This window comes from Haplochromis burtoni, unplaced genomic scaffold (assembly GCF_018398535.1).
Source record: "Haplochromis burtoni strain Fernald_Lab_line unplaced genomic scaffold, NCSU_Asbu1 Contig_541, whole genome shotgun sequence".
In the NCBI taxonomy this organism is placed as follows: Eukaryota; Metazoa; Chordata; class Actinopteri; order Cichliformes; family Cichlidae; genus Haplochromis; species Haplochromis burtoni.
The window spans coordinates 27,329-38,258 of NW_024582902.1; the positions used below are offsets into that span (position 1 = coordinate 27,329).

At 47.3% G+C, this 10,930-nt stretch overlaps 1 protein-coding gene across 1 annotated transcript in view; it reads right to left on the minus strand.

Annotated features, from left to right (window-relative positions):
* The window catches only part of LOC102294245 (dynamin-1), a gene marked incomplete at its 5' end in the record, with an annotated part of 15,865 nt that extends 9,077 nt beyond the window's left edge, over nt 1-6,788 (minus strand). The window contains 11 exon segments of the mRNA XM_005947781.2: nt 113-183; nt 420-506; nt 601-739; nt 1,764-1,831; nt 1,944-2,079; nt 4,678-4,820; nt 5,684-5,844; nt 6,024-6,122; nt 6,209-6,412; nt 6,490-6,639; nt 6,715-6,788. Coding sequence (XP_005947843.2) covers nt 113-183; nt 420-506; nt 601-739; nt 1,764-1,831; nt 1,944-2,079; nt 4,678-4,820; nt 5,684-5,844; nt 6,024-6,122; nt 6,209-6,412; nt 6,490-6,639; nt 6,715-6,788 — 1,332 coding nt within the window.
* Nucleotides 6,789-10,930: the final 4,142 nt, after the last annotated feature.

Genomic DNA, 10,930 nt, shown 5'->3' on the forward strand with positions numbered 1-10,930 from the left:
CCCCAGGTGAGTGTTCACACAGCTCAGGTGGTGTATCAGACAGCTGACACCCCTGTACCTGTGTGTCAGGGATACAGGTGAGCCTGACAGGAAGTCGGTTTAAGGGTCTTACTTTGCGAAGCCGATGAAGTCCTCGTGGTTTGTGTTCACGTAGGCCAACTCGATGTCGATCAGCAGCATCACCTGAGGAGGGAGACGGACAGCCATCAGCGGCATGTGACACAGGTGATGTGCACGTATCCCGCAAATCTTCTATGACTTGGTGGCGGTGAAGAGGACGGCCCTGTCACAGCCTGCCCACCTGCTAAGGTGAGCCCCGCCTCTCACCCAATGACAGCTGGAATAGGCCACGACTCTCCAGTGCCTGAACTGCGATGGTCAGGATCATACCAAGATGGCGACGGTGTCATGTGACCAACCTGCTCTTTGGAGCGGCTCTCTCGGTCTCTGATGTGCTGAGTGACGATCCTCTCCATCTCCTCTCTGAGCATCGGATACTGAGCCAGCTGCAGGCAGGAGGAGGTCAAAGGTCACTGTAGTCAGTACTGTGTATTAGCGCTTAGTACTGTGCGATGATAGTACTCGTAGTATGTGTAGTACCTTCTGCGTGCACTGCCTGACGGTGTTGACGAGCTCGCTGATCACCATGTCGACACATTTCTGACACGGCTCTTTGAGCTGAGCGATCAGACGCTTCACGATCGTCTCGAATGCCATGTCAGGGGTGAACAGACCCGTCCTGAGCACAGGTGAGCGCACAGGTGAGCGCACAGGTGAGCGCATTCACACTCACCCCTGTATTCAGTTTTCCATTTCACACTACAACCTAGGTTTGCCACTTATCTGTACTCTAATTTTAATAACTGTACAGTACTCTGCTTTGCTATTGTCCAAGATGTAAATATGTAAAAATTGTGTTTCTGTCTCTAGTCTGTTTGTGTGTTTTTGCTGCTGATACAACCAAAGTTCCCCCTTTGTAGGACAATTAAAGGATTAGAATTCTGCGAGTGCAGCGACACACACTCATTAACCTCTGTCTCTCTTCCACAGCATGTCTTTATCCTGTCTTCCTTCTCTCACCCCAACCAATCACAGCAGATGGCCCCGCCCCTCCCTGAGCCTGGTTCTTCCTGTTCAAAGGGAGTTTTTCCTTCCCACTGTCACCAAAGTGCTTGCTCGTAGGGGGTCATATGATTGTTGGGTTTTTCTCTGTATCTATTATTATAGGATATACTGTACAATATAAAGCACCTTGAGGCGACTGTTGTTGTGATTTGGCGCTGTGTAAATTAAATTGAACTGAATAGAAAAAAGATCAAAGCTATGCAGCACTTGTTACAGTAAGCTGCAGGGACGCACGTCTGCTGTCTGAGCAGTTAGTGTAACTGTTTCTCTGTAACAGCGTCTCACACACACACACACACGCACACACGCACACACACACACACACACACACGTTCCCAGGATAACATTGGCAGATGTTTATGGATGAAACTCGTACTCTAATGTCGATTATTCAGCGGATGAAGACATCTTTGAGTGGTAGCGCCCTCAAAGATGACAAGCTAATAATCCATGAATACATCTGGATCCATAAACAGGAAGAACGTGCCGAGAGAAAATGTTCAAACCCAAATAAATGAACAGGTAGCATGCGCACTGCACCCCCTGCTGTACAGTGGAGGTACTGCAGACAGAATAAACAGGGATTTTTTACTGAGGTTTGATATTACAATCAGGCAGGACTTTAGAAACAAACCCACCTTATCCCGTGGATGTTCTTGATGGCGTAGCTGATCTCCTTACGAAGAGTCTTCTCATCACTCTCCAGCTGCACAAACACATTTATGACATCACTCGCCTGCCACAGGAAGTCCTGCTGCACACTGAACCGGCATGATGTCGCACATGGTGCGATGATGTCACCTGAGCGGAACGGTTACCTTGACCAGTTCAAAGGGGAAGCGTTCGTGGAAGATGCGGTTGATCTTCGCCCCTCCCGACAGCTCGTAGGTGTCCACCTGATCCCCGGACCCTTCGATGCGCTTCTCAAAGTCCACTGCGAACTGCTGCACCATCCTGCCGTGAACGTACAGCGCTGGTTATACCCAACCGACATCTGACACTTAGATCTCACACCTGTAGGCTCATCTAGTCGTGCTCCCTTCACCTGAAATCACACTCGTGACTAGGGATGGGTATCGTTTAGGTTTTATCCGATACCGGTGCCAAATCGGTACTTTTGAAACGGTGCCGGTGCTTAAACGGTGCTCGAACCGGTGCTTAAAGAATGGAGAACACAAAATTGGTCCAAAAACCTCTTATATTCAGCTGGTTTTTTGTAAAAAGATAACAATGTTAGCCTTTTCTGCAGCTATGGGGCATATATGGCATCACTCTTGGCTGGAAGCAGTGCTTAAACAATGGAAAAAACACAAACTTAAACCCTCTCATGTTTAACTGTTTTCCACTTTTTCTTTGGTCATTTTAGCCTTTTTGGCCAGGGTGAAGGGAGTATCTGCCATCAAACAAGAAGACAGCCGCATGTAGCTATGATGATGTTTGCTAGTTCACCTTACATGCATTAATGTAATAACGTGGTTAGCCTACTCAACGTAAATTACACACGAACAACATTAAGCTACTCACGCAGAGAAGAACGGCTGCTGCTGCATCATCATCCTCATCATTTCTGCTACACTGGCAGGGCTAGGGGCCAGGACTCTATTCTTCGGGTTTTTGGGGGATGTTGCTCCGGGTCCGATAACTGGCAACCCACCCGACGTGCACGGTGTGAGGTCTCGCAGCAAGCTATCAAATACGGCGCATTTCTCGGCTTTTAAAAAAAACGCTATGCGTCGCCAGCTGTTTAATCGGATTCTTGGTGTTACCTCCTTTGACAGTATCACAGTATCAGCTTAAAGCACTTGTTCGGCTGCTGAGTTTGCATATTTTGCTGTGAAGTACAGCCAGACTTTTGACCGCTTCGCCTTGGACATTTTTAATCTGTAGCTCTGCTCTAACAGAACGTACGTACCTGGACCCGCCTACTATCCTCGGAAACGTAAAATGATTGGCTAGAATCTAAAGTGTATCACAGCTCAGGAAAAAAAAGCACCGAAATAAAGCACCGAAATGTGCGCTGCTTTTCGGTCTGGTTACTAGTTTATGTCAGAACCAGTGCCATCATGGCACCGGACACCGGTACCCATCCCTACTCGTGACTCTACTGTCACCTCGACCCTTGGTCCTCTCTAGCTTACCAACACAGCCCCTCCTTCAGCTCCCTTCATAGAACTGTGGTCAGAGATTTCCGCTCGTCACAGGCAGGAATGTCGTTTTGGGCGTTTCTAACGAGTTCTTCGAACTCTTCCTTTTCCAGGGTGGACTCACTGCAGAGCACGACTTCTACATATATAGTGTCTCATAAATCTAATGATGGTGAGTCCCAGATTCAAGTCCTAATGGGACCCAAGAAGGTCGTTGACCCACTATTGATCATGTGCCTCATCGCATGTTCAAAGATGGTCGTTCACAGTGGACACAGATTTACTCCACTGTGAACGACCATCCTGGAACAGAGGGCGGGGCTTACAACACCAACTGCCATCTATAATCCAGTTTTGAGATCCTTCACACACCCACTCACATCCTGGGTCATCTGACCTCAGTGAGTCACATGATAGGGTGGGGCTAGGTTTCACAGTGGGTTCACCTGGAGCCTCTGCTGATAATGACCCACACCTGTTTTCACACCTTGCCTCATGTGATGAGGCACCACGGTCAATATTTTGTCAACGATCTCATTAAGGGACACTCCCATAGGGCTAAAATCTGGGACTCTCCACCCTTTGGTCTGGAACTGGAGAAGCTTCTTGGAAGAAAATTTCTTTCCAAGCTCCTCAGATGTTCTGCGATATCTTTTTACATGACGAGGCTTGTTAACGTCTCGTTAGTGATAAAAAGGATGTGTTTGATGCACTCGGGGTCACTCGGGGTCTAAAATCGGTCCAAGAGGTAAAGCTGAGGCTTTCAAACGCAGGAGCACTGCAGCAGCGAGCACGCATAGTGGAGGCAGCATCGTGCTGTTTGGTGCCAGTGGTACATTACACAAATTTGTTCAAGTAATGGAGTAACCTTCAATCAGTAACTACAGGGTTGAAACGTGGACACAGTTGGGGACAAACACACATTAACACTAGATCTGGAATGGATAAAGCGGGCTAACATTAACTGACTTCAACCCTGTTGAAAATGGGAGACCTTAAAAGCCGGCTGTGTAAAGGAACCAAGTTTAAATGAACTCTACCAAGAAGAGATGTCAAATATCATCTGGAAGCCTGTTGATACCAAAAGTGTCTGCTTGATGAGCAACTTGCTAAGAGATAACCAAATATCAGTGTGTATGTGTATACTTGAGTCTGTAAGCATACTGTAGACCCTGTGTGTCCAAAGTAAACTCAGATGTGTTCATTAGTCCTTAAACATATGCTGTGAAATCATTCATGCCAAGCTATGCTGTGAAATCATTCATGCCAAGCTATGCGTTTTCTCTACACTCTACCAGTGTAGAGAAAACGCATAGCTTGGCATGATGCATGTTGAATCTTGACACGTTGAATCGTTGTAACTGCGTGTTAAAGAGAGCCGTAGGTGAATATCTGTGCTGGTCCTTACTGCAGCAAAGCCTTGGTCTTGCGGCTCGGGTCATCCGGTCTGAAGTTCTTGTACTCCTCCACCTCCTTCTCGATGGAAAGCAGCTGACTCTGCAGTTTACTGCGCAACGCCGGCAACGTGTCCCGGATGTGATTGGTCAGTTGCTGGAGGTAGCAGAGAGGTGCTCTGTTATTTATCACTAACATCAGAACATAGGTGGAATTAAAGGCAGGGGTTTGTATCATATCTATCTAATAGACTCCAGTTTGTTCATGTAAATGGAGAGTCCTCTTCACACACTGAGGTTAATTATGGAGTTCCACAGGGTTCAGTGCTAGGACCAATTCTGTTTACATTATACATGCTTCCCTTAGGCAGCATCATTAGAAGACATAGCATACATTTACACTGCTATGCTGATGACACCCAGCTCTATCTGTCCATGAAGCCAGATAACACACACCAATGAGTTAAACTGCAGGAATGTCTTAAAGACATAAAGACCTGGATGGCCGCTAACTTTCTGCTTCTTAATTCAGATCAAACTGAGGTTATTGTACTCGGCCCTGAAAAGCTTAGAAATATGGTATCTAACCAGATTCTTACTCTGGATGGCATTACCTTGGCCTCCAGTAACGCTGTGAGGAACCTTGGAGTCATTTTTGACCAGGACATGTCCTTCAACGCACATATTAAACAAATATGTAAGACTGCTTTCTTCCATTTGCAGTTAATCCAAAATGCTGCAGCAAGAGTCCTGACAGGGACAGGGAGCAGATTTCTCCTGTATCGCCGTCCCTTCATTGGCTCCCTGTTAAATCCAGGATCCTGCTCCTCATAACTTCCTCAAAAATCAGACAGTGTTTTGGAAATGTTCTGGGGAAATTCAAAGAGTATTTATACAGTGAGGACCTTTAGCTGTGCCAGTGTTTGTGCTAAGCTAACAGAACTCACTGCCCAGCCCTGTGGAAAGACAGATTTGAAATCCTTGCAGTCAGAAGACTTGGGAGAGATCTTGTGCATTTACCTGGTTGAGAATCTTCTGCAGGTAGGCGGTGCCCATGCGGTCCGCCAGGTGACGGTAAGCTGGGTGAGATAGGAAGAACTTCCTCTCGGCCTGCAGGGCTGCGGTGATGTCTTTCTTCCCATCGATGTCTTTCTGACTGCGATTCACGACCCCGATGTAACCTGACACAGTGAAAGTCTCGTATTGTCTCTGTCTGCTCAGCTGTAGCCTGTTCTGTCTCTTCACCTCCACATTGAGTGAAATTTGAAATGAAACTGTTTGAGGTGACTTCAAATCTGACTGAGCAGACAGCTGACCACCAACCAGTGAGAGGGTTTGGTGTAATGTCATGCATCTGTACCTCTTCGTAGCGGCAGCAGTTTGTTCTCCAGGATGTCTCTGGCGTCGGTCCCTTCATCCATCAGATCCAGTTTGGTGATGACCCCGATGGTCCTCAGACCTGCGCAACATTACCGAAACACTTTATTTAGACCAGGAAAGAACAGTACAGGTGAAAGATGCAGGTGGAGCTGTCAGGAGCCTTACCTTGTGGGTCAACCTCCTTAGCGATCTTCAGGGCGTCAGAGTTAGCAAGGTCAGAGTTGGCTGGGGAAACAGCCAATAGGAGGCAGTTTTCCTTAGTAACGAACTGCATGATCATGTCTCTGATCTGGTGCTCGATGTCGGGTGGCTGGTCGCCCACTGCGACCTTCGTCATCCCAGGAAGATCCACCAGAGTCAGGTTCAGGACTGAGGACAGACAGCAGAGTCAGGACCAGGACAGGTGTGTATGTGTGTATGTGTGTGTGTGTGTGTGTGTGTGTTACCATTGGGGGAGTAGACTCTGAGGTTGATGGGGACCGGACTGATGCCTTTGTTCTGCCCCGTCACTCGATCCGTTTCAGCTTCAATCTCCTGACGAACTTCATCAAAGTCCGTGAACTTCTTCCCTTTGCAGTGCAGGAACTCGGCATACTCTGATCAATATACATCACACGATCAGATCAGACACCACACGGACGAACCACGTGTCTCTGCACTGTGAGTCTCACCTGTGGGACAGTTGATGAGCTGCAGCACGAGGGGACGCCGAGTGACGATGCCGGATCCACGAGGGAGGAAGTCCCTGAGAGGAGGAACAAAGATACGAGCTAGTAACAAAGGACACGACTGTACATAATTTTATTGATCATTAGATTCTGAACGATGTCTGTAAGCCTCTGGCTGTCTGATCGACTTTGCGAAGGACAGGCTGAGCCGTGTCTTTGGTACCACCAAAGTGCTTTTTCAGAGGTCGTGTTATTCACACTCGTTCTGGCCTTAAACCAGGCCCAGTTGTCCTTGGGAGACCCTACCAAGGGCAGGCTGAGCCCAACAACGCCGCTGATTTATTTGATATTTGTATTAATAATAAATCTGCACCTTTCTGCAGATGACGCTGTACCGTAGGCCGACTCACTCGACTCTGAATCATCCTGTTGAGGTGCTTTAAACTGCATTGCAGTGGCTGCAGACTTTATTGTGCAGCTTAAAGTTAGTTATTAATGCTAATAAAACCAAATTCATCCTGTTTTCCAGAAATCACTCACAGATTGTTTTTTATAAACTGGGAGATTGTATTGAAAGTGTGTAATCCTATAAATATTTGAGTGTTCGGTTGGACAACAAAGTTCAGACGGAGCACTGAGTGCAAACTTTAGATTTGACTTTATTATGAAAAGTTTTGGTTTACCAGTCAGCAGTTAGTAAAAACGTGCACAGGTTATATTCTTAACCTTGATTATATGTCTGTGAAGGTTCTCAGTCATCCAGGTCATCGTAGTCAAAGGAGCTTGCAAAGAAAAGCGTCTGGACTTCTTTAAGTTGCTTGAAGACGTTTCACCTCTCATCCGAGAAGCTTCTTCAGTTCTAAGGTCAAATGGTGGAGAGTCCCAGATATAAACCTAGTGGGAGTGACCCCCCACAGAGGGACAAAAGGACCCCCTGATGATCCTCTAATCACCTGAGCCAAGGTGTGAAATTGGGTGCGGGCCCCAATCAGCCAGAGTTTCAGGTGGGTTCATTGTGAAACCTGGCCTCACCTTGTCATGCGAATTCCTGAGGTCAGATGGCCCAGGATGTGAGTGGGCGTTAAGGCGTCTGGGAAGGGATCTCAAAACTGGATTATAGATGGCAGAGAGTTGGTGTCGTAAACCCCCGCCTCTGTTCAAAGATGGTCGCTCACAGTGGACATAGATGGCTTCTTTCACTCCTCTTTCAAACCATCTGTCCTCTCTGTCCAAAATGTGAACATTGGCATCCTCGAAAGAGTGTCCTTTATCCTTAAGATGCAGATGGACTGCTGAGTCTTGTCCTGTGGAGGTGGCTCTTCTGTGTTGTGCCATGCGCTTGTGAAGTGGCTGTTTGGTCTCTCCAATGTAGAGGTCTGGGCATTCCTCGCTGCACTGTACAGCATACACCACGTTGTTAAGTTTGTGTTTTGGCGTTTTGTCTTTCGGGTGAACCAGTTTCTGTCTGAGTGTGTTGCTGGGTCTGAAATACACTGGGATGTCATGCTTGGAGAAAACTCTCCTGAGTTTTTCTGATACACCGGCTACATAGGGGATGACAATGTTGTTGCGTCTGTCCTTCTTATCCTCCTTCGCTGGTGTCTGGTCTTCTTTTCTCTGCCTCTTTGCTGACTTTAAAAACGCCCATTTAGGATAGCCGCACGTTTTACAACATCACTGTTTTACCAGCTGATAAGGGAAGATGCACCGTGGTCCTAAACACTACAGATTACCATGCAAAGATCACTACTCTCCTCAGTGACGACAATACCTACGAAGCCCTAAAGCGAGACCCCACAAGCAGCTACAAAAAGAAAGTTATAGCTTGCCTTCAAGACTTTGAAAAGGACAAAATTATTGACCGGCTTACATATCACCGCCTTTACCCAGGAGATGCCATACCCTGCATCTATGGACTTCCGAAGATCCACAAGGAAGCTGTCCCACTCAGACCCATAGTCAGTAGCATAAACTCGGCCACGTATAACATTGCAAAACACCTTGCTACCATCCTTGCGCCTCTCGTGGGGAACACCCCACACCACATCAAGAACTCCACCGACTTCACCGACAAGGTCCAGAAACTTACCCTGGATCCAGATGAAACCATGGTGTCCTTTGATGTAGTCTCTCTCTTCACTTGCATACCCACCACGGAGGCCGTGGAGACGGTCAGAAAACGATTACAAGAAGACAGCTCCTTGGAGGAAAGGACCAACTTCACACCCGATCAGATCTGCACACTGTTAGACCTCTGCCTCACCACTACATATTTCAAGTACAACGAAGGCTTTTACAGACAAAAACATGGCTGTGCCATGGGCTCCCCCGTGTCACCTATTGTAGCCAACCTTTACATGGAGGAAGTGGAAAGGAAGGCCCTTGGCTCTTTCAAAGGAAGAGTACCCAGCCACTGGTACAGATATGTGGATGACACCTGGGTCAAAATCAAGACACAAGAAGTGGAATCCTTCACTGCGCACATTAACGCTGTGGATAAAAACATCAAGTTCACCAGGGAAGACACAAAGGACAACTGTCTGCCTTTCCTGGACTGCGCTGTGCACATTGAAGAGAACGGCAAACTCAACATCGAAATTTACCGGAAGCCCACACACACGGACCAGTACCTCCTTTTTGACTCCCATCACCCTCTGGAACACAAACTTGGAGTAATTAGGACCCTACACCACCGGGCAGAACATGTTCCCTCTCAACCTGAAGGAAAAAAGAAGGAACACACACATGTAAAGGAAGCACTCAAAACGTGCGGCTATCCTAAATGGGCGTTTTTAAAGTCAGCAAAGAGGCACAGAAAAGAAGACCAGACACCAGCGAAGGAGGATAAGAAGGACAGACGCAACAACATTGTCATCCCCTATGTAGCCGGTGTATCAGAAAAACTCAGGAGAGTTTTCTCCAAGCATGACATCCCAGTGTATTTCAGACCCAGCAACACACTCAGACAGAAACTGGTTCACCCGAAAGACAAAACGCCAAAACACAAACTTAACAACGTGGTGTATGCTGTACAGTGCAGCGAGGAATGCCCAGACCTCTACATGGAGAGACCAAACAGCCACTTCACAAGCGCATGGCACAACACAGAAGAGCCACCTCCACAGGACAAGACTCAGCAGTCCATCTGCATCTTAAGGATAAAGGACACTCTTTCGAGGATGCCAATGTTCACATTTTGGACAGAGAGGACAGATGGTTTGAAAGAGGAGTGAAAGAAGCCATCTATGTCCACTGTGAGCGACCATCTTTGAACAGAGGCGGGGGTTTACGACACCAACTCTCTGCCATCTATAATCCAGTTTTGAGATCCCTTCCCAGACGCCTTAACGCCCACTCACATCCTGGGCCATCTGACCTCAGGAATTCGCATGAAAGGTGGGCCAGGTTTCACAATGAACCCACCGAAACTCTGGCTGATTGGGGCCCCACCCAATTTCACACCTTGGCTCAGGGATTAGAGGATCATCAGGGGGTCCTTTTGTCCCTCTGTGGGGGGTACTCCCACTAGGTTTATATCTGGGACTCTCCACCATTTGACCTTAGAACTGAAGAAGCTTCTCGGATGAGAGGTGAAACGTCTTCAAGCAACTTAAAGAAGTCCAGACGCTTTTCTTTGCAAGCTCCTTTGACAACCTTGATTATAGTGATATTATTGATGTGCACGCTGCCTCCTCTGTCAGACTCTGCAGATCACAGCTCTTCACATGTCCCATCAAACTCATTGTACACATCACTGGACCGCTTCAGTTTAAATATGAACTCTGAATATCTTCAAACAGCTGCTATGATCTGAGCTTCTCTGACTGGGTCTTTTTTAGCCCTCTCTTATTTTGCACCTTGGCTGCTGACAGACACTAGCTCTGCTTTTAAGATTCAAACTTTCCTTTTTGGATCAGGTGACCCTGAATCCTCCCTTAGTTATGCTGCCAGGTGTAGGCTGCTGGGGGATTCCCATGATGCACTGGGTGTTTCTTCTTCACTCACTATATCAGGGGTGTCAAACATACGGCCCAGGGGCTCGATGTTTGTTAACTGTAAAGACTCCCCGAGGAATGAAATAACAGAAAGTTTATGTTTTCTTTTGTTTTGATTTTTTTTTTTACAATAGATTCAATAGAATACACAGCTGCAGGATGCAGTGCTTTCCCGCGTCGTCTTCTACGTTGAGAGACACAGGAGACCCTCGAGGAGAGAGCGG